This window comes from Lactuca serriola, chromosome 6 (assembly GCF_051521515.1).
Source record: "Lactuca serriola cultivar US96UC23 chromosome 6, Lser_US96UC23_V15, whole genome shotgun sequence".
NCBI classification, from domain to species: Eukaryota; Viridiplantae; Streptophyta; class Magnoliopsida; order Asterales; family Asteraceae; genus Lactuca; species Lactuca serriola.
In genome coordinates this window covers 10,317,501-10,341,329 of record NC_136413.1, presented here as the reverse complement: position 1 = coordinate 10,341,329, position 23,829 = coordinate 10,317,501, and the positions used below count along the sequence as shown (strand labels likewise).

General features: G+C 32.6%; 2 protein-coding genes across 2 annotated transcripts; one reads left to right on the top strand and one right to left on the bottom strand.

Annotated features, from left to right (window-relative positions):
* Window positions 1-8,913: 8,913 nt before the first annotated feature.
* On the top strand, window positions 8,914-11,296 carry LOC145059033 (stress-response A/B barrel domain-containing protein UP3-like). The gene is made up of 11 exons (XM_079006895.1): window positions 8,914-9,143; window positions 9,236-9,292; window positions 9,593-9,650; window positions 9,736-9,863; window positions 9,952-10,091; window positions 10,200-10,268; window positions 10,370-10,508; window positions 10,606-10,668; window positions 10,743-10,786; window positions 10,884-10,989; window positions 11,082-11,296. The coding sequence occupies exons 1-10, from the start codon at window positions 9,032-9,034 to the stop codon at window positions 10,968-10,970; spliced, it is 897 nt and encodes a 298-aa protein (XP_078863021.1). The 5' UTR covers window positions 8,914-9,031; the 3' UTR covers window positions 10,971-10,989; window positions 11,082-11,296.
* A 4,112-nt stretch (window positions 11,297-15,408) lies between these two features.
* Window positions 15,409-18,872, bottom strand: LOC145057936 (putative LRR receptor-like serine/threonine-protein kinase At1g63430). Its single transcript, XM_079005853.1, has 11 exons — window positions 18,155-18,872; window positions 17,945-18,077; window positions 17,800-17,871; window positions 17,583-17,726; window positions 17,297-17,497; window positions 17,159-17,223; window positions 16,616-17,076; window positions 16,417-16,549; window positions 16,186-16,343; window positions 15,892-16,107; window positions 15,409-15,826 (listed from the first exon to the last, which is right to left on the bottom strand). Exons 1-11 carry the CDS (start codon window positions 18,237-18,239, stop codon window positions 15,593-15,595), a joined length of 1,902 nt encoding a protein of 633 aa, XP_078861979.1. The 5' UTR covers window positions 18,240-18,872; the 3' UTR covers window positions 15,409-15,592.
* Window positions 18,873-23,829: the final 4,957 nt, after the last annotated feature.

Sequence of the window (23,829 nt, the reverse complement as noted above, 5' to 3'; positions counted from 1 at the left end):
CTTTATTCCTTTCGAATTCATTCATTTCGTCTTGCATAGCTTGAACCCAATCGGAGTGATCAAGAGCAGTGTTAACTGTCTTTGGTTCAACTTTTGAGATAAAGGAGTTAAACATACAGAATTCTACTTTTGAAAATAAGGAGGTTGGTTTTGCCTTAAGTTGTGATCGGGTCAGAACCTTTTTAGAGACATTACCAACAACCTGGGAGACAGGATGATCTCTGGTCCATTTGACAAGAGGAGGGTAATTTGGATCATAAGATGGATCCAATTCAGCGTTTACCATCTCTTCTAGTTCAGATTGACTGTCATCTTCATAAAGCATATTGGCATTCTCCCCCTCGACAGATAAGCTTTCTGGTGTGTCTTGAGTTTCTGGAGCTACAGGGGTTTCGGGTGGTGTCGAGTGTTCGGGTGTTGACGCACCTTCGGGTGGTGTAGCACTTTTGGGTGTTGTAGCACCTTCGGGTGTTGAAGCACCTTCGGCAGCTGCTGTTCGTTCGGGATCGGCTTGAGAACTGTTCTCCCCCTCAACATGTGAACTCGGCTGTGAAGAAGAGGATGGATCCTCCCCCTCAACTGAAGTATCGTGTTGAGGAGGTTTGTTGGAACTTGATTCTCCTTCATTCATTCGATTGGTAGCATCTTCAATGAGTTGCTTCAAATGATCTACTTTATTGTCTGCTGCACTTACTTCCGAGAGAGTAGCCTTCTCTGGTTCATCAAATAACTCGACAAACTTCTCGAATAGATTTGCGATCGAGGCTGTGACTTGGCCTGTTTGAGGAAAGATTTATCTAACTGCGTCTTCTTTGGCTTTTAGCCTTTTGACATAGCTATCATCAAAAGTCATGTAATAAGTCTCTTCTATTTTCTTGATCGCTTGTTTAATATCCTGTACGCTTTAGAAGTGAGAGAATAGCCCAGAAATATCCCTTCATCGGCTTTGACATCGAACTTGTTGCGGTGTTCTTTAGAATTGAAGATGAAGCACCGTGAGCCGAACACATGGAAAAATTTGACATTTGGCTTCCTGTTGTTGATGATCTCATATGGAGTGAGAGTGAATCGCTTATTGAGATATGACCTGTTCTGCGTAAAACAAGCTGCAAAGATAGCATCAGCCCAAAAATATAAAGGTAAAGAAGCGAAACTTAGCATGGTTCGGGCTGCCTCACACAAAGATCGGTTTCGTCTTTCGACAATCCCGTTTTGTTGAGGGGTGTAGGGAGCTGAGAAGTTGTGACTAGTTCCTTTGTTGGCCAAGAATTCTTCGAATTCTTTATTTTTGAACTCCAGTCCATTGTCGCTCCTGATGTTGCGAACGACTTTCTTCAGCTGTACTTCAACCTGCTTGATGAACACCTTTAGATTGTGAGTCGCTTCAGATTTATGCTTCAGAAAGAACACCCATGTAAAACGCGAGAAGTCATTAACAATGACAATAATGTACTTGCTACCGCCGATGTTTTCGATAGATGATGGACCACATAGATCAATGTGAATTAACTCTAGTGGTTCAACAACTTTAGTGTTTATAATAGATGGATGACTTCGACGACTTTGCTTCCCCATGTCACACGCAACACACAAATGTTCTCTATCGTACTTGAGCAATGGAAGACCTCAAACATGACCTCCAGTGACAAGTTTGTTGATGTCCTTAAAGTTGAGATGAGAGAGCCTTCGGTGCCACAACCAGCTTTCGTCAGATTGTGCTTTGGATAACAAGCAGATAGCTGGATTCCCTTTGATGGGTTTGAGGTTCAGGGGAAACATTTCACCTTTGCGCTCCGATTTGAGAATAACTCTTTTCGTCTTCTTCTCAATTATTTCGGAACCCTCATCGTCGAACGAAACCTTGAGACCGGTACCTCCAACAAGCTGAGATACACTGATGAGGTTGTGCTGTAGTCCTTCAACGTATGCAACCTTCCTAATCGTAAAATCGCCATTTGTAATCATTCCATAGCCTTTTATTGTGCCGAATGAGTTGTTCCCGAACTTGACATTTCCACCGTTTGAAAAAGACCGAAATTCCCTCAGCTCTTCCTTCCTTCCTGTCATGTGACGTAAGCAGCCACTGTCAATATACCATCCTTCGTCAAACTGCTCGTCACTGATAACCTGCAAAAATTAAGCAGATTTAGGAACCCAAAGTTTCTTGGGTCCACGTGAGCCTTTCACAGGAACAGGAATAGTAAGAGTGATGTCAACAAGATATGTTCTTTTTATTAGTGTTGTTTCATCTTTCTTTTTGATTTTATTAGGAGTTGTTGCTTTCGGTTTGGATTCTGGATTAGGTTTTTGGATTTTGGGATGATTTTGATTTGTTTCGACCGATGAAACCTTTGATTTTCCTTTTAGATCTGTTGAAGATTTAGGATTTTGTGTGCGAACATAATTAGATTTAGAAAGAGGTTGAGAAGAATTAGAAGAATTAGAAGAATTAGAACGAGAAAATTTGGACTGAGAGGATTTCTTGGCTTGAGGTTCTAAGTGACCCTTTTGTTTTTGATCATTAGTGGAACTGAACCTAGAACTTTGGTCGCTTTTGCTCTCCGAACCGAACCTCTGCTTTCGGTTGATAGTGTTCTCTGAACCGAACCTTTGCTTTCGGTTGTCAAATTTTTCAGAGCCGAATGTATCCTTTCGGTTGTTTTGACTTTTAGAACCGAACCTCTCTCTTCGGTTATTATGACTCTCTTGTGACCTTACAGTGTTTTTCTCTGACTTTAAATTTCTATCATGATAAGAGAAATGAGCATTTTGAGACTGCCAAAACTGTTTTCTTTCAGAGAGATTCTTCTTGTATCTCTGATTTCTTTGTTGTTTTTGATTTTTTACCTGCTTCGGCTGACGATGGATATTCGCTTTTTGTTTTTGCTTTCTGTCAGCTGGTTCACTTTGAACTGATGATGTTTCGCTTGAAGGAGTGACTTCTTTTGCAGGAGCTCGTTTTTCTTCAGGGACATCTTTTGTACCACTAGTACTTGGCACGTCGAAGCTATCAGGATTGTTCAAAGGTTCTGGCACATATCTGTCTTTGGTTTTCCATGAAGTTCTTTCTGACAGACCAACTGTTTCGTCAGCATTGTCGATAGGAGCGGACCAAAAGAATTCATCGCAGCCATCAGCATTATCTTCGTTTATAATGGCTGTGAGTTCGGCTGTCTGATATTCGGTTACACCTGTGACCTTATACACCTGATTTGGAGTTGTCCTTACCTTTTGGTATACTACAATCTTTTCTTCAAGGATCGGGAACTTTTGTTGGGACAGACGAGCAAACTCCACATAATTTTCTGAAATAAGATTCTTATGATTTTCGGGTTCGCTCTTGACAAACTCTGAACAGTCAACTATGCCCTCTACAGAAATTTCACTCATATCATCTGCCTCATTAAGCTCAGATGCATTTTCAACATCAATTTTATTTTCTGAGCTCAGGTTGGCATTCAATGAGTCAAATTTTTGTATGGTTTCGGTTCTAAGTTTTAGTTTATCATTTTCATCCAAAAGATTTTTTAGCATGTCCTTATGGTCCTTGGACTTTATGAAAGATTCGATTTTGTCTAAACCATACATATATGTCGGATTAACATCCTCAGACGAAACCACACTTTCACAATTATATGCTTCAGCGTCAATTTCATCTTCCTTGAACTCAAGGAAGGGCAAAATCATGCGATGAATTTTCTCCCCTATTTCACAGTTCAAATGAAGTTGAATGATATTAGTATAAAGACGTTTAGCAATTAAACAAAAGACATTTATCTGTTTTAAAAGTTTTAAATTGTCTCTTTGCAAATAAATGTTCTCGTCCTTGGATTTGATTAACTCAGACTCCTTCAGCTCAATCCACATCCTCCGTTCCTCACTCTTTGAAGACACCCTGCTTATTTGGTCAGTTAGGTTAGAATTGGAGACCCGTGTTTGAGTTAAACTGCTATCTAGATGAGAGATTCTTGAATTAACATTTTTTAGTTCTTTTTCATATGAAATTTATGGGACTTTGAATGAAACAAAAATGGATTGTACCTTCTTGATTAATTCATCAAGCTCATTAGACTGCACGCTGAGAGGTTTTGCTGTGAAGCACAAGTCCCCTCGCTCCTTTGTGTCTTCATTCCCACCATCGGTGTTGTATCCCCTCATCTGAGATACATCAGACACCATCAAGCATTTTCCACCGCTACCCTCATCTTTCGCCACATAAGCCTTTCCATGAGATGGCTTCCTGACTTCATCATCCTCAGAATCGGTTGACCAGACCTCCACGCCACTGAACTCATCATCTGCTACCGAACCCTGCACAATTAAAGCATTCATTGAAGGATTAGCAGTAGATTTCTTTTTCTTGATCTCTTCCAGCTTTTTCAACAAGACAGCTTCTTCGTCTTTATCCTCATCCTTTTCTGCCATTTTCTTGAGAACACAATCTTTGGCATAGTGGTTCTTTCCTCCACAATAATAGCAGCTTACACCCGAATCACCTTCAGCTTTCGGTTCCTTCTTTGGTTCTTCTGCCTTCGGTTCTTCCCTGACCTTTTCGGAACTATAATTTCCCTGCCAATTTCGGTTCTTATTGGTAGGGAACCTTTTCTTGATGAACCTCTTTGGGTTTGACACCATCATTGCATAGTCTTCAGAGGTAAGGTCATAATCCTCTAGGTTGAGGTCTTCATCTTCCATCACAGCTTTGCTTTTGGACAGAAGGGCCAATGAACCCAAGCTTGAAACCACATTTTTCTCCTGTAACACAATCTTTTCTTGATATTTCAAAATCCCTACCAGTTTTGCCAAAGAGTAAGATTTGAATTGATCATGCGCTTTAACAGTGGACACAACCGCTCTCCACTCAGATCTGAGACCGTTTAAAAAAGTAACCTTTTGTTCAATCAACTTCCTTTCAATATCATGTTTAATCATCTTACTAAGAAGATGATTGAAGCGATCGAACGTCTGAGTTACAGTTTCTTCAGGACTCTGCTTGAATTCACCAAACTCGGATAAAAGCAAGGTTTGAATGGAATGCTCGAGATCTTCGTCCGTAGAATATAACTCTCGTAGTCTATCCCATATTTCTTTGGTAGTTGTGCATGAACTCACCAGCCTGAAAGTGTCAGATTGAAGAGTGAATCTGATTAGTCTCAATGCTTTAATATTGCACTGAAATTTATCTTTTTTCGTCTTGAGCAATATCTTTAACGTCTTTCAAAAGATCATTATACTCCTTCTGAGTTTTAATAATTCTTGAAGTTGCTGAATGCGCGAATGGTCCAGATACAATTGCTTCCCAGATGAGATATCCATTGTCCTCAGATCCGATGACATAATCTTCAAAGTGATGTGCCCAGACTTCGTAATCCTGGGTATAAAGGATGGGAATCTTTGTCGTTGATCCAATGCTGTTTGAGATGTTAATGGGATTGGATTGTGACTCGTCCATGCTTGATCGAATAACTTGTTTAAAAGATCAGACTTGTAATAAATTAAATTAGGGCAACACAAATAAATGTTGAGTTACGTCAATTATGGGATGACGGCTCAATAAATATTAGTTAATGCGGAATAACCCTAATCGCAACCTTTTTCACAGAAAAGATGTGTATGAATTACACAGCCTCCTGCTCTGATACCAATTGATAAGTTATTAAACAAACTTGAAGATCGATTAGATCTTTGTAACAGGTAGTGCGAAGAACATAAAACAATAAACAAGACAAGATAGAATCACAATATGTCGAATGATTAATTCAAACAATCCTCAGCAGAGCTCGACTAAGAACTTCCGCTGTAGAGGATTTAGGGTTACAAGAACGATAATAAAAACTTCTCTGATCAATCTTTTCTTTCGTTACTATCGTTAACCTAAGATGCATGCAAGCACCTATATTTATAATGAACCCTACTATGCTCACGGATGGACAGGCCCATACCGGAGATACAAAAACGGACTAACTAACGAGCCCAATAGACGCAACATACAAAACATGACCCAACAAAATTGGTAACCAATTTCTTATTATGTGAAGTTACTGTGATAAAGAAGAAAACATGAATTATTTTTTTCGTCTTTTTCTAAGTTACCTCCCATATGAGAAGAAAATTGATAAATTAACATTATTGATAATCAGATAGACACATATTCTAAAGGATTTTTAGTTACACACATCAATACTAAAATCCCAAACGGCTAGCCCAATCAATATGTGTTACATCATCTATCCTACTTTACTTTCTTTCTGTTACATCATTGTTTCATTATAATTTGTAATTTATACTGAAATTTAGCATTGTACTTACTTTAATTAGTTTCCTTTTCATGATTTTGAAAAACCACTTAATCGCATACATGGTTAAGTTTTTTGTAGCTGATGGATTTGGGTTTGATTTCTTGGTCAACCACTTCAGCAAAGTCGTACAGTGTGCATGCATTATTTCCTGATATGACGGTCAAAGTTAAAAGACTTTAATGTGAACCAATGGTAATTGGTTAAATTCATTGAAGAATCAAAAGTATAAGATTAGGTTTTTATACGGCTAAATGAAAGAAATAGCAATCAAATGCCAACATATTGGCCTCTAATCCTATTTTCTTAAGTGACCTATACTCATTATTAAGGGCATGTATCATAAAAAAGGAAGAAAGAAATTTTACGTTTCTATTGTACCTATTTACTTAGTATTGGATCATTTAGGGCCTATAGTATAAAAAATAAATTTTAAGGAAAAACGTTACATGTAATATGTATTCCATGAAAATCCATTGAGGTCCTAGGTCCTCAACTGTGATATACTGAATCAACCATGTCAACCATGTCAACCTTCTTCTTTGGGTGCTTGATTTTGGATGTCAGAATATGGTTAAAAATCTTTTAATTTGAAGAAAACACAATGTATAAATTTCAAATTTTATGATTTTTGATGTATTGCTCCCCTCTGCCTTTAGGTTGTTATTCATCGAGGATGTTGCAACTTCACATGATATTGTTGATTCCAAATTCAAGAAGTATCTCCACGCACCAAGGGTATCTAGAGCATTATTCAAAATTACAATGTTGTGTATGTTTTAGTCCAGCACCTCAACGAAAGAAGTCCAAGATCCACTGAAAAAGAGCATGATCACAAAACAAAACAAAATTATCTAACCCGGGGTGAAACCCGAGATTTTTTTTCTAGTTAAACATGGATAAACTTTTAATCTAATAAAAAATTGCTCTAAGCATTGCAAGATTCCTAATAGTGTTTGATCATTTCCTAAGCTTGAAGGTTTAACAAACACACACTATATATATTTTTATAACAAGATCATTCCTTATATTACAATTACATTCATCACTTGTTACTACACTAGATTCATATAATAAATTCAAATTTTCAAATTTAATAATGTATAAAAAAAAATTGATTAACGTAGGGTATCGAATCAAATAATGCAATTAACATGATTTTGTAAAATACCAAAATGTATATTGTTAAACTTAGCATGATTCTATTACCATTATAGGAAATCAAATACAATAAAGACCAAATAAACACCTAAAGTCAAAATGTTAGGTTTGTGGTTTGAACTAAATCTTAGAAAAATACATACCACCATCATTATTTTTGCAGTTTTGTCTATTTTATAACTTATTACTATTTGTTTTGTTCTTTTTATAACTTATTATCATTGAAGCTAATAGTTTATTTGTTTTTTTGTATTGCCCATTCAATATATATTGAATGGTTAATATACTTTCATGTTTAGTATATTTACCCCTCTCATCTTCTAATCATATTCCTTAAATACCATTAGTTATATTTTAGTTTTACATATTTTTAATTTATTTACTAGTTAATTATTTCTATCAAGTATTTAATGACATTTTATTTATGAAATATAAATTTATAATGATTATAAAATATTTTCAATCTTTTTAATAACTATGACGTATTAGTTTTTTTTATGTATTTTACGTTTATAAAATAAAAACAAGGTATACTTTTGTTTTTATTTTCGTTTGTTTGTTGTATTCATCGTCTATAAATATGACGCCTGTTTAAAAAAATAATTAATTAAATGGATGAGATTTTATAGAACATTTAAATAGATAAATGATAGATTAGATAAAATTAATGAAAAAACTATTGAACAAATTAACCTAATTATAAATTAAAGTTAATGAAATGATAATATAACAATAATTATAAATGATAGTATATGCTAACCATTAGAAATACTCTTAGATTCGATTGGCAATCGAACATTTAATGTATTTTTGGAGCACCTCTTGTACGTCGACGAGTGTCTATTTATTAGTGCAATATACAATGTCACATTTTGCTCGGTGGATGTACACAATTTCATGATTCTGGAATTAAATCTGATATCTTATTGTTTGTTAGATTATTTCTATTACGCTCGTTTGGATTGTTTGACATTGTTATACTAGGATTTGGCCGTTTGGGTATTTTGGGTTGTGATTTGACATCTACATGAAGTTGTTTTGAAAATTTAACAGTTATACTTATAACTTATGTGTTTTGAGAGACCAAAAATGTAAAGAAACTATGCTTTGGGTATCAAACAATAAACCAAACAATATTGACAAATGGGATGTTTGGCTTAGCTTTTCAAACCCCAAAAGTCCTTTTTGGAAAAAGTTACAAAAAGTTACAAAAAGTCAAGATTTCCTGACTTTTCCAAAAAGTTCTTTTTCTTTATGTAAAAACTTCAAAATAGCTTCTAAAACTAGTTTGCCAAACATCTTTTGCTTTTTTTCATTTCCAAAAAAGACTTTTAGCTGTGAAAAACTAAGCCAAAAACCCCCTAAATCCATAACTTTTTACATGAAATAGTTGATTTCATAAAAAAAAAAAAGTGTTTTAATTTGAAAAGAACGATGGGATTGCAAGAATTAGAGTCGATAAGAAGGCGCCAATTCTGGTTTTCCTAGTCCACTCAATTTCATACTTACAATCTTCTTCCCCCATTCATATCATACGCAAACCATTGATTCACAGACATACAAACTCAAACAATATGCAATCTCACCCACACACTTTCAGCTGTTCTACTTCTCATCTCACCAAACATTACCTCAACAATGGCGCTCCTCTCAAAACCCTAGCTTCTCTCAGGAAACCCCTTTCTGGTATGTCGCATATTTATCAAAAAAATTAATCGCATTCAAGCAAACCAGACACGCATTGTTCAAATTTTGTGAACTTTCAATTCATATCACAGGTGCCGGAGTTATTATCCGACGGTTTCCTTCGGGTTTGAAGCAAATCAATCGACGAGGTGATTTTCTTCTATACCCTTAGAGTTTGTCTGTCAGACGAGTAGTTTTTCGAATTCAAATTTCCCCATGATTCTATTTTTTCTGTTTCTGAAGATTGTTCGTTTATTGTTTACGCTGTTTGTATAATTTAAAAAGACGCCATTGTCTTCGTTCGAACCAGTATACCTGTATCACATTCACATCGTTCAATCGATTTGTTTGATTCATGACTCAAAATGTATCTTCGGATAGAAGCAATTGCGACATCATAGGGTGAAATGCTATTGAATATCAATATTTGATCTCTGATGAAAATGTAGGTGCCATAAACTCAGCTGCAGAACCACAGAATTCAAGCAACAATGCAGAAAAAACAAGGTTTTTCATCAAACTTCTTGGCCACTCCCTCATTTCTGATATGAACTCAAGTTACAGTTATGTATTGTGGTTCCTTTTGTTGCAGAAAAGTTGTAGAACACATATGTTTACTGAAAGCAAAGGTGGATTTATCTGATAAAGATGAAAAGGACATGCTTGATTTTCTCTATACATGTCAATACCAAATGCGTGGCATTCTTGCAATTTCATTAGGTGAAATCTCTTGCATTTGATCTGCATATTTTCCATTGATTCATGTCGTATTGATTATTGACATGTCCTTACTTTTTGTTTCCTCTAGGGCGTATCTCTAATCAAAATCTTGAAAATTATACACATGCTGTGTTCATGCGATTTCAAAAGAGGGAAGATCTTGTAAAGTTCTATGAGAATCCATTCTACTTGGGAGTATTAAAGGATCATGTAACACCTTTCTGTCATGTATGCCCTAACATGTAAACACCAATACTCTTTTCTATCTTTGTTTGATTTTGTTCTTAATCATTCGATTCATAAGTTTAATTTTGTAATATACTTTTACACTCACAGGAATTGACTTATGTTGATTATGAATCTCAAGTAGAAGATGATATTCTTCCCATCTTTCGAAAAGGAGAGGTAATAAACTAATAAACTAATAAACTAATAATATAAATAAAAAAAAACCAGTCCATGTATTTTTGTTCCAATTAGGGTTCATGTAGTAACTGAAATTGCAGGAATTTAACTTTGGTGTGGAGTTCATACTTCTTATTGGATTTAAAGATAGCTCATTATTGGAGGCTGCAAATGATGCATTAACATCTTTTGAAAAATTACTGATGGAATTTCCTTCATTGATTGTTCAATCTACAAGAGGTATTGTGCATATAAAGTAAATAAGATATTCCATTTTCATTTAAAGAAACTATTTCCACCTTTAAAAGTCAAATTTTGAGTTATTTTCATTTTTTAGGGCTGAATTTTAATCATGGAAGTAAAGACTACACTCATGCTGTAGTGATACGGTTTCGATCATGTAAGCCTCTTTGTTGACTCTTTTTGACAACTGACTTTTATTTATATATTTATTTGTTTATTGTTTTTTTACAGCTGATGCATTTGACATTTTCATGGGGAGTTCGGAATATAGAGATGTAATTACTAATTAACATTGTATTCTTTTAACAGTTAACATAAAGTTTGCTAATTTTGATTATTTGTGTTATAAACTTATAATAATATGATGAGCAGATTTGGAGTTCCAAATTTGAGGCTATAATTGAGAAGAAATTGTCCATCAGCTTTTCTGTAGATCCAGTTGGCAATGAGTTGATGTAGCAAGCTTCACTGATATTAGGCATGTTCCATTTTTTCCTTTTTTGGTTACATAAAGAATCTATTTATATACTTTAATATATTTTTCATTTTTTTTTCTATGATTGATTACAGAATTACTTAAGAAGGCATTCCTGTTCATGGATGTTCTGTTTTCAAGAGAAAAAAAAAAGTCTGCATGTGATCTATTATTTTCTGCAGATGTTATCTTTTGTGATAATTTTGGAAAAATGTATTAATTTATTACTCTTTCCAAAGACATTAATTTTGAAAAACCTGTCTGACAGTTTGATCCTTCTTCCTGGTAACCCGTAAAGTTGTTCCATACATTTACATTTTTCATTTTGTGTTTGACTTTATTGTACATTTTTTCGATTTTTTATATATATATTTTTGTATGTTATTTACTTAAATCAGTAAATGGCTTTCTTCTTTGTATTATCTATTTTTTAATTTTTAATTGTTGTAGCGATTTTTCTTCCTTGAGTTTGTTCAAAGTTATATTTTCAATAGTTTCTTGTAATTTTAGTGATTATAGGTGCCAAAATCGTTACAACACATAAAAATAGGCACCAAAATTGCGAGAAAAAACTAAAATGTTTGGACAAACTTAAATACCAAAAAAACGATTTGCTCTTGAGTTTATATGTAGTATGATATTAAGTAATGTAATTAGACGTGATAAGGTTACACATAGTCTAAAGTGTAAACCATAGTTAACTACTAGTCATTGGTTATTGGTGTGGCCTAATTTTCCATGGTCAACTGACAAATAAAAATATCAACAATTTATATGCAAAAACAGATGTCGCAATTTTTAGGAGATAATTGAGTAGATAAACTTGAGGATCTTAGGGTGCTTACGTTAATGGCGTGTTCTGTGTAGATGTGTAGCCTCATGGTGCGCAAATACCCAACTTTTTGAAAAACAGAACATTATTATTTGAATCATTCTATAGACGAATTTCTTGACCTACCAATCTTTATCGTTTGTCAGAAAAATAACTCAATAATTCATGATTTCTATGTTTGAGATTGTATATTGGCATATTGATTAAACTAACTTTTATAGACCGGTTGTTTAAAAAAATAACTAGTATTGTTGTTGTTGTTGTTGTTGTTATTATTATTATTATGTGTGTTTTGCAGAAATAACCATTTCTTCGAGTGTGAGTTATTTTGGATTTTTTCTTACCTTCTGGCCAACCAAAAAGATATAATGTGTATTTTTTTTCTCATTTGCATATTTTCTTCAAAAAACTTAATCCACTTATGTCTAAAATGTCCATTTCCAAATATCTATCACCGTATTTTTTCTCATTTGCATATATTCTTCTCATTTGTTGTTTCTTTAACTTTTTGTTAGATATTAATAACAAACAAAGTATTTTTGCAAAATTCTGGAAGTGTTTATGAAATTTCAAACTTGATCTTAAAATTTCAGAGTTTTTTTTACCGTGAAATATAAAAATTCAAATAAAAATGTAGCGACCCAAACTACGATTTTGGACTCAATTGGTCAAAAATCCAATTTTTTCTATGTAGACTAGGTCCTTAAATGTTCAAAAATCATGTCAAAAGCATCATTATTACCAAAGTGTAGGGCTAAGCTGGTTGCATGAGTGATGTAACAATTTGATTTACATTGTGATAAGTGCGACTACTTTGGTGAGAGTAATAAGAGGAATGCGACAATTTTCTTACGTCCAATTTAGTGTGAGTCCTGATCTAGGATTTTAGTTGAGGGCAAGATTTTAAATAATGTAAAGCATGACTTGACAGTAATGTGAAACCTCAAATTTTTCCAAGCCTTGATGAGCCACTTCATTTGTAATGTGTTAATTAAGGCGGCAATTTGGTATATAATTAATATTTTTATATGTATTTTAAACTATTATTCACTTATACAAACAGCATTTTGGTAAAGCTTGACAGCAGATAAAGGCTTTAAAACCATGACAAATTTTTTAGAATCTTGATTGAAGATAAGAAAGACCATGAGAATGTGCTTTTTAAGGTTTTACTTTTTTTTTTTCTTCTTTTTTTGAGAATGGGGAGGCAAAACCCATGGTGGAACTTACGTGGGTGATACTTTCCCACAGAAGTCCCATAAGATTTTGTTTACCGGTGAAATTGGAACCAAAAAATAGGTTCTTACCTTTTTTTTAACATGTAACTTACATGTTCAAGGACCTAGATTATGCAAAAAAGAGATTGGGGACCAATCGAGACAAAACAGACAATTCGTTCGGTTCCTCTGACATTAAAAATACGTTGAAATAGGCAATCCCAAACACCCCTAAACCCAAACCATGATATTTGTTTTCCCAAACACCCCTAAACCTAAAACATGATATTTGTTTTTGTTAGGTTGCTTAAAAGCTAAATGTCTTGTTCAATCTATGTGGCCATTTCATGTCACAAAACATCCTTCTTGGAGTCTTGTATTGTATCATCGCACTATTTGAAAACAGAAAATATGTATAATTTGTTTATTAAATATCATTTCTTTATCATACTTGATGCTACCACTCTTCATCAAGTGTCTTGTTTTTTTGTATCTTGGATTCCTTTGTATAAAACTTTGTCCCCACTTAACATACAAATTAATAATGCACATATCAGCTATAAAAATAATTAAATATATACATTAAGATCAAAGTCTTAACAGATTGTATATTATATTAACCTCAATTACACAACAGGACTTTTGACTTTGACTTCTGATCATTGGTCGTATTAGGCTATTTTTCAATGTACTTCATAGGAAATGCATTAAACACTTGTACTCGTAAGTCATAATGATTACTTTGGAATTTGTATTATATTCCGGCTAATATCCGGGTAATAGTAATTTACATTTCTGACTGAAAAGCAGGAGTTGAAAGAGTAGCAAGAACCCTAATATACAATCTAAAGAACTGCAAAAATTCGTATAAACTGTTTACAAAATCATCAATGATGAAACTATTAATCAGTTGTGAAGAGGGTTTGGGCCACCGGGAGTTTCCCGTTTTGAAACACCGGTAATCGGGTCGGTGTTGTAATTCCTGGATTCTTTAGGAGCTGCTGCTGTTGTATGCCATGGATGCTTGTAATAGGAATGATGTTTTGGTTGGAATCTTTGATTGAAACCTTCGATTGTAATTCTGTGGATGTTGCGGGAATTGGAAACGGGGGCAACTACGAGGATGAATACCGTGATCGCCAGAATTCGGATTCCGGCGTGTTGTATTCCCATGAAGACGGTAATGGAGTGATCAAGAAACAGAGCACGGAACGGGATTAGTTGTGTTTGTAGATACTAATGAGAAATGGAGTGGTGAGGGCTTTTAAGATGGGTTGATAAGAGTGAGTTTCTTGGAAAAGACAAGAATGCCCTTTTGTCTTTCCTGTGTTATTATTCATTACCGAAAATACCAAATGTGAAGTGTGAACAAGGGAGGTTGTGGTGGTAGAATGAAGTGGGGGTTGAAGGGTAAGATGGTAATTTCGTATTGTTATAGTTGACTTTGGTGATTGATTTAATAATAACTTTTGACTACTTGAGTTTGATTTTGATGGGTACTGTATTTGAAAAACTAGCACTGAAATGCACAACAGTGGGTTGGGAGCCCAATTTGTATTGGGTAATCCAAAACTTCAGACTTAAGTATAGAGACGTTTATTTATATATTTTAATTTTAATTACAAAACATATAATTTTACTTATACTAAATTTCTTAAAAAATTATAGTTTGGAATTAATTTTTATTAACTATCAAAGACCTTTTTTTGGTTTAACCATCAATGATTTTTTTTTTCAAAAAATAAATAAACCACTTTGTGTTTTCCTTGAAAATGATTTGCAAAAAGCGGAAGGAAGAATTTTTTTTTTTTTTTTTTTGGATGTAGTTGTTTTTATTAAAAAAAAAAAATTCTAAACTATAATGATTAAATAAAAAAAACCTTATTTGGTTTTTAAATCGATCAAATTTGAAACTATAATGATTTTATAGAATCAAGGTTTTATGTAGTGATTTTTAATATAAAAAAATATTAAAGTCTCAATGGTTAAATAAATAAAAAAATTATTCAATGGTCGAAAAAAAAATTATACTATCTATAGTTCTTATAGTAAAACTTGGCGTTTTACTTATATAAATTTACCCTAAAACGATTTGTGTCACCCAGGGTTAAACTAAAAACTTGCTTTCGAAATAAATAAGTTATAAATGTTTTTTTATGTCATTTAACATTTGTTATCTAAGGTATCAGTTAGTTTTTATCAAATATTAATATTGTATTAGCTATTTGGTCAGACAAAATAAGTTTTCAACAAATCTTTTATAACTTAAAATAAATGAAATTTGATAATTCTAACTAAGTTCTTTCAAAAACTGAATAGTGTCACATTTTAACATGGAGACATAAATCACAATCTCTCCAAATAAAAAAGTGATGCGAGAGTAAACCTGAGATCGATCTTATTACGAAGTCTTAAATCCTTGCCTAAACAAATATATGTGCAACCTCGATGCTATTTAAGGTTCTAAAACTCGCATGAACACAAGAATCCTCCTATCCTACGCAACTCCTAAAATAACCATGTACATGACAAGTATTTACAATAATGCCATTGACAGTCAAGGAGAAAGCATCAACTCCGCCCAAGCCAATGAACATGAAGAAGATGACGTGTCAATTTTATCATCCAACATGGCGCACAAATCTTTCATTGATATATGATCTCGTGGCCTTAAATGAATACATAAAGAAACCACTTCACATATCACTTTCAAATCTTCATTTTTAAAATATTTCAATGAAGGATCCACAACCGAACCCATCTCCTCTTGCTTTTCAATATAATCTTTTGCCTGTTATTAAACACCTCAAAAGTTTAATCATTTCATAAATTCAAAAACTATAAACAAATTCTTACCCAATCTACTAAGCATCCTTTGTCCTTGCAAAATGAAGGGCGTCCACTGACAATTTCCAAAAGTAGAACGCCAAAAGCGTAAATATTCCCTTGAATATCCAAATGTCGATCTTCAAATGAACTCGGGAGAACACATATATCACCTTCATGGCTAATCGATCTAGAGTTGTTTTCTGATCTTGTTACAATTGTTTTCCAGCTTTCAAAATCAACAAGCTACAAAATGTATAAAAAATATCATAATAATCATTGTATCCTTCTTAGAGTTTGTGATTAACTATGTTTTTTAAATACCTTTGGTGAAAAATCTTCTGTGAGATAAACTGCATTAGAGTTCAACTCAGATATAGTAAATGGTGGCTCGATTTCTGTATGAAGATATTTTAAGCCTTTCGCAACGCCTATAATGATCTTCATTCTTCGCGACCAACTTAAATTGCATCCTTCTTCATCTGCCATTTTTCAAAACCACCATTAAAAAAATAAAAGTTACATGATTCTCAACATATATAATAAAAGACTTACAATGAAGATGCTCGTATAATGTCCCATTTGATGCGTATTCAAACACCAACATTCTTGTAAACGGATTACTATCTATACAATACCCGAGCAATTTCCCAGTGTTTTCATGGTTTAATCTTGCCAAATCCGCAACCTAATGAACACAAAAATTCAAGATTAAAAAGGGTTCGTTAGGGTTCATAATCAAATTGGTATTGACCTCTTTTTGATAATAGAGCTCAATGTAGCCCGTCCAGTGTTCTTCTTTAATACAAAGAGATATAACAGCAATTTCTGGGCCCCCTTTTATAATTCCTTTGTAAACCAAACTATCAGATGATGACCCGATAATGTTGCTGAAATCTTCACATGCGATCTCAAGTTCTTGTCGATTATATCTTGTAACACCTTTTAACATATTGGAATCGATATGAATTGACATATCGTGTTTGTTGTTTGTGGATCTCTTTAATAGATTCAAAACTGAAGGTTTGCTTTTGCATCTTAAAACGAATGTGAGAAGAGCGATTAGAAAGAGAGAGGTGATTGAAACTCCAGTCATGACTTCCACAACTAAAAGCCAAACCGGTGGTTTTGAATGATGAATCTTGTAGTTGTCTTGTTCGGTTGGATGTAATCTTGATTTTCCGGCAATCTGAGCTGTTTCTGGTTGAGTGCCGCCTGTATTTAGAAAATAGGACACCTGAATTTTACAAGAATCTTTTTGAGTTTGATTACAGAAAGATGCGAACAATGAACATACCACATTTTTTATGGGTGCGTTGTTTGGTGTTGTTGGAATTCATACAGTTTCCCCGAAAGTTAATCCTGCAAAAATTCATGTTCATGATAACGAGGTGTAACTTGAGTTTTTTTTAGGAAAAGAGGAAGAAAATTTTACCTTGGAAGATGTTCTAAGCATTTGGGTATGGTTCCAATGAAGAAATTGTAGGAGAAATCTGCGACTTTTAATGAAGATGAATTACAAAAACCTGGAATTATCCCATGAAGTTTATTTCTATCCAATCGAAGCTCTTGAAGGTTTTGAAGATTTTGAAGCTCCAATGGCAATTTCCCAGTGAGTCCATTCGATTGTAGGTTTCTGAAATGAATTAGTTTTCAAAAGTAAACACAACATGTTTATTATTTGAAAACTGAAACAGCCAAACCCTAAAATTATGACTTACATTTGAACGATGCTGACTAAATTTCTAATTTCAGAAGGAATTGGACCAGAAAGCTGGTTTTTCCCCAAATCCAAGACTCTGAGGAACTTCAATGATCCAATTGACGTGGGTATCGGACCAATGAGTTTGTTTTCGTGTAAAATCCTACATGAATTACAACTTCTCGATGAGTCTTGGGTTATTCGAATGTGAAATAAGGTGTTGAGAGAAAGCATACAGTTCTTGTAAAGCGGAGAGCTGAAAGAGTTCTTCAGCGATGAATCCCTTTATCGAAGAACCAGAAATGTTACTGTAAATTGAAAATTTAGAACCCCAATTAGCTTCAATTACAACAAGATGTGTTCGAAAAAAAAATGTCTTACAGTTTTGTAATTTGATTTCCAGAACACGTAACACCGAACCAGTTACAAGGATCTGAATCAAGGCTATTCCAGCTTGATAAAGCCAAAAACGGGTCTTCAAAGATAGATTCTTTGAACGAATTTAAAGCACGAACTGCAAGAATCAAGAACTGGGTTAAACAAATTGAGTGTTTTTTGTTAACGATAAAAATCAAAATTAAAACTGCAAACCTTCAATTGGTTGAACGGCGTCATAAGAGGGTAGAAAGAACCCTAAAGTAACACACAACAGTTGAAATAGAATCAATTGCTTCATGTTCGCTAGCTTTCTTAGTCTCTTTCTCTGTAGAACACTAAGAACTCATCAAAGTAGGAGTCTAGACGAAATTACAGAAACACCCATGGAATAAAGAGAGAAGAATCTTTTTACAAAGCAAAATCAAGAACACTAGGACAAAGGCTAAAGGGTAAAGGGTTCAAACCAAAGAATCTTTTGACGACAACCCAAGAAACGAAATCAATGAAAACATTAACTGAAAAGTTTAAAGCAGCGCCGCTTAGAAGAAAACTTGGATTCGAAGAGAAGTTTAGGTGGCAGAACTGCAGGAGACTTAAAGATTCTTTCTCCCTTTTGGGATAATGGTATTTGTGGAGACTGAAGAGGGAATGTTTTGTTATAGTTACTTATTGATGGGGAATTTATGGTTTAAATTCGTTTTTTTCTTTCTGGCGAATTTCCCCCAAAAGCGTGAAGAGAATCAAGTGGAGTGAAGTGGCGTTGGGACTTGGGTTTTTGAGTTTGGCAGATCACTTGCTAATCATTGTAGAAGATGGATGAATGGTAAATTGACACTGAATCAGGAGTCCCCTCTGAAACTATGATATCAAATTTAAAAAGGCTAAATCCCAAAAATGTCGGGAAAAAAAATAGGTCATAGTGTCATAGGATATTCACAATTTTTTGGTTTATCATGATTGTAATTTATGAAAAGTAAGTCCATATTCTAAAAAATCGATGCGACTTATCTTTGTGGTTTCGACAAGTTTCATGCATGATGTCTTAGACTATTAAACAAACTATTATTCTTTTCTTTTTTTAATGTTATTTTCTAATTTTTTTTAATGTTATCTTTGTAGTGTTCAAATAATTTCAAAACCGTTTGGAACATTTCATATAATTTTTTTTAATGTTATATCTATAACGAAATATTAATAAATTATAAAGTTAATCATTAAAATTACCGAAATTGTTGAAGTTAACCGGAAAATAATCATCTTTAAAATTTTAACAAAAATGAATATGTTTGTAGCTAAATTAACAATTTTATTTATTGTTATTTAGCAAATATTATGTTTAATTATTTTATATAAACCTCTTTAAAAATCATATCATCGCAATGATCTTTTATAGTTGATTTGCATATAATTAAACTAAATAAATTTTTTATTTAGATTTATTTTTAATTATTGTATAGTTAATTTAAGTTTATTGCAGCAATCTGCAAAAGTTAAAAAATAAACAGACTTCTTATTATAGGTTGCAGCCGTCTGGTCCACCTTCTTGTACTGTAGAGGGTTACAGATTTGGTCCGTGTACATCAACCGTTTTCACTTCAAAAAAACAAATAACACATTGTTTTACATATTTTTATAAATGTTATTGAGCATAAGAACGTAATTTAATTTGTTTTCGTCAAATCATTCGAAATAAATTACTAAACAACATATTTAAAAAAAGAGCACATTTTAACATTAGATAAACTACTAAACATTTTTACTAAAAAAAGTTTTTATCAAGCAATCTCAAACACCTCCTCAGGCCTTGGTTATATATTGAGCACTTGACCTCGAACTAAATCTTAGTATTTTTATAAAATAAATAGAAAGCATTAAGTTTGAATGCTGTCATTTAAATTCGTATCCTGTATTATTAAAGTGAAGTACTGAACAAAAGTATTACCTTCTAAATAATGTTACATTATAATGAGGTCCTTCATGTCATATTTAATGCAGCCTCACCAGTCACCCTCGCCCATGTTTTCGCTTTGGAGGTTGTTATCTTGATATTAAATCCCTTCGGGTCACTCTCTCGTCTTTATTGCTTTGGGTTCATCGATATTTAGATCTTTTTTAAGATAGAAATAAATACTACATTATCTTTTGATAATGGCCTTTTTAGTCTTTTAAATTTGATATCTAGCTTATTTCCATTTTATCTGAACAAAAATGAAGATAATAATTTGTTACTATGACTTTATTTTGTTATCTACTCATTTTACCAATTTATTTACGAAGTATACTAGTATATCTGTAAGTCTAGGATCAAGTAAATTTAGGGTTTTTTGAATAGCATATAACACATTTTAATAAACGTGTAAACAGTATGTAAATGGAATGTGGAGATTAACGTTCAATGACTTAGTAACAAATTGTTTTAAAAGAAACATTGGAAATTTAAAGCTTCACTTGTCGCATACATACAAATTACAATCATACACCAACACCACCATCATCCAACAAGGATTTCGAACTGGGTTTTGTTTGTGGTGGGCTACCAATTGGACTTGGGAGTTTGGAAAGCAAAAGATAGTAATAAGTATCTGGGCCAAAGCCTACTAGTCTGATGGGTGGGCCGGGTGGGGTGATCTGGCCATGACCATGTTGGGGTGAACTATTGCTCGATATTCATAAGGCGAATGGTGTTAGACATTAGTTTATTAAAAATAAAAATTTAATATCAATATATAAATATAAAATATTTTATAATGTAGTACTTTAACAGAATGTAATCTTCTGAAAATTTGCAAACGAAATTAAATTGTTTGAAGTATTTATAAGAATTTATTATCAAATTAATAAGATGTTTTTATTTCCTTATAAAACTCATTACAATTTTATGAAATTTTATTTTAAGAAAATGAAAATCCCTAAAAAATGAAAAATAGAAAATAAAATTTATAAAATTCTCACAAAATGACAAGTATCAAAATGAATGAGAATATGACATGTGACAAAAAACACCTTCATTTATTAAAGAGGACTAGATATAAAATCCGATTTAGAGGTGTACAAAGACCTAATTTTATTGGAACCGAATGTTTATTTTGATGCGGATAAAATCAGTTATAAAGGAACCAGATCAAATAAATGAATAATCCAGTCTGGATTTACCCTGATTTTTGGTGGAAAAGTATCCAATTTTAATATCGAATATCCTATTACTGACTTCGAAAGAGTGATTTTAGTCAAAACGAAGCAGGTTTAAACCGGTTTTTAGAATAAAAAAAATATTAAAATAGGATAATCGGTTTTAGATCATATTGAAACCGGTTTAAAAACAAGATCAAGATCACGATCGTAATATTTTTTCTTTTTCTAAAATATAAAAAAAACACAACACTTACTTAACTCCGACCAAGTATCTATTTTGTTTATTATATTCTATATTCGATTACAATACACAGAAAAAGAAAAACAATTATAACAAATAAAAATATTAGTCATTGTTGCCATTTAAAAGTCTTTGTTGTTTAAGTCTTGTGGTCCATGTCATACAAATGGATATTCAGCCAAAAAATTGGTTTCAAATCTTCATTAGAAGCTTTCACGATGATTAAATCTCATTCAATGACGATTAGATGTAGAAGTTAGATTTGTTTTCTCTCCGTCACATCGAAATAACAAGATCATTCAAGTTTTTAACGGATTATTATGTTAACTATTGAAATCAAAATATCCAGATTTAAGCAAATTCTAAATAACATTATGTCTGAGTTAACGGAAATTTCAAACTTAAAACTTTTACAAACCGTGACGAACCACTTCATTTATAAGGTGTAACTTAAAGTGATAATTTTTGAATATATATATATATATATATATATATATATATATATATATATATATATATATATATATATATTGGTTCAAATGTTTCTACTATCTATTGTGTGTATATAAGATTGATTCTGGACCAATCATTTTTGTTATTTTAAGAAAATAATTAATACATATTAAATGCTAAAGATTTAATTAATATTCATTATATCTTCAACATGTAATATGCATTAATTACTTTATTAAAATAACTAAAGTAATTGGTCCAATATCAATCTCATATGCATATAATAGAACTTAAAGTTGCATTTTGTTAAAACGTAATGTAAAGTACAAGCTTTGGAGCCATGACACATTATGACGAACTTTTTAGAAACTTGGATTTAAGTATGTATTGTATTTTTCTTAATTAATGTTAACTAGGATACTTGGATTTAAGTATGTATTGCAACTTTAAGTACAAGTGTTTGAGCCATGACACTCCATGCATTATATTTTTCTTATTTATTTTTATATAAATATATAACTTAAGGTTACATTGTGTTAAAGCGTAACGTCAAATACAAGTCTTGGAGCTATAACACGTCATGACGAACCCTTTAGAAACTTTGATTTAAGTACGTATTGTATTTTCCTTAATTAGTGTTAACTAGGAAAGTGGTCAATGATTCACATGAATCGAGAGGCTTATTTGTTTAATTGGTCAAAAAAATTGTGTAGAAGTCCAGACAGATATAACATCCATATGCTAGACATATTCAATTAACCCACATCAAGATTGTAAGAAAAAAAAACCTATTTTCATATATCATAAATGTTGAAAGCTGCATTCCAAAATAGGAACAAATGTTTGTTTGTCAAATACTTTTTAAGCAACATTTAACTCCAAAATGTATAATCGTAAAAGGGTTCAGAAATGTTACAACACCATCACCACCCTTAGATTGTTAAGTATATATATATATATATATATATATATATATATATATATATATATATATATATATATATATATATATATATATATAGAGAGAGAGAGAGAGAGAGAGAGAGAGAGAGAGAGAGAGAAAGAGAGAGAGAGATTCAGTTGTTCTAACTATCTATTATGTGGATGTAAGGATTAATATGAAACAATCATTTTAATTATCAAGATTTAATAACTAATTAAATATATAAGGGTAATTTGGTACATTAACTTTTAAATTAATTATCTAAATTCGAAATAAATCATATTATTATGGTAACTATGTGTTGATTGAGCCTATGATAATGATCTTTCCTCACCTCTCGTCCTGTAGCCCTATATCGCCGTTTGTGTTCATCAACTACACACCACCATCTTGAGACTCCAAGGGGCATTCCTTCTACAATCGATCATCAAAATTCTTGACAATGACTATCGATAATTCTCCTTCTTCAATCAATTTGTAAGTTTCTTTTTTTCCTTTATTGAACTATTTTATTTTTTTAATTGATTTTTTATTCTTTATGTTGGGTAATCATATTTTTACAATTGAATTGATTTACGTAAAACTATACGAACCCTATTTGAAATCTATATATAATCAACTTGAAATTGTTTATGTGCTCGATGAATTTAAAAAAAAAACATATTTAAATTTATTTTTCTTTTATTTACATATACTAGAACTGATCATAACCCATTTAATTTTAGTTTTAGTGTAATTTTTTTAGTGGGAGGCTCCTACCCTCTTTCTTATTGGAATCAAAATAAATGAAATGAAAGCTTTAAGTAATTGTTTGTTATTGGATTTATATGTGTAGACCATGGGAGGAGCCCATGATATTTGACAAGACAATAGGAGGAGCCCATGGCTGAGGCATATAAGACCATATGGGTAGCCCATGACGTTCCAATGAAGACCATAGAGAGACTTCATGATAAACTTATATGTGTTTATGTGTGTGCATGGTATTATGTGATTATATGCTTCGAGTTTTTTTTGGAAAACTCACTAAGCTTGTGCTTGCAGTTTTATTGCATGTTTCAGGTACTTCTTCTGATAAGGGCAAGGGCCCGACTTGATGGCGCGACATGCATTTCCCCT

Bases quoted from the DNA above. Each gene is read 5' to 3' on its own strand.
- LOC145057936 (XM_079005853.1), bottom strand. From the start codon at position 18,239: ATGAAGCAATTGATTCTATTTCAACTGTTGTGTGTTACTTTAGGGTTC. The intron at 18,078-18,154 runs GTTTGCAGTTTT...TGATTCTTGCAG, and splicing joins CGCCGTTCAACCAATTGAAG to TTCGTGCTTTAAATTCGTTC. The intron at 17,727-17,799 runs GTATGCTTTCTC...TAATTCATGTAG, and splicing joins CTCTCCGCTTTACAAGAACT to GATTTTACACGAAAACAAAC.
- LOC145059033 (XM_079006895.1), top strand. From the start codon at position 9,032: ATGCAATCTCACCCACACACTTTCAGCTGTTCTACTTCTCATCTCACC. The intron at 9,293-9,592 runs GTGATTTTCTTC...ATGAAAATGTAG, and splicing joins GAAGCAAATCAATCGACGAG to GTGCCATAAACTCAGCTGCA. The intron at 9,651-9,735 runs GTTTTTCATCAA...CTTTTGTTGCAG, and splicing joins AACAATGCAGAAAAAACAAG to AAAAGTTGTAGAACACATAT.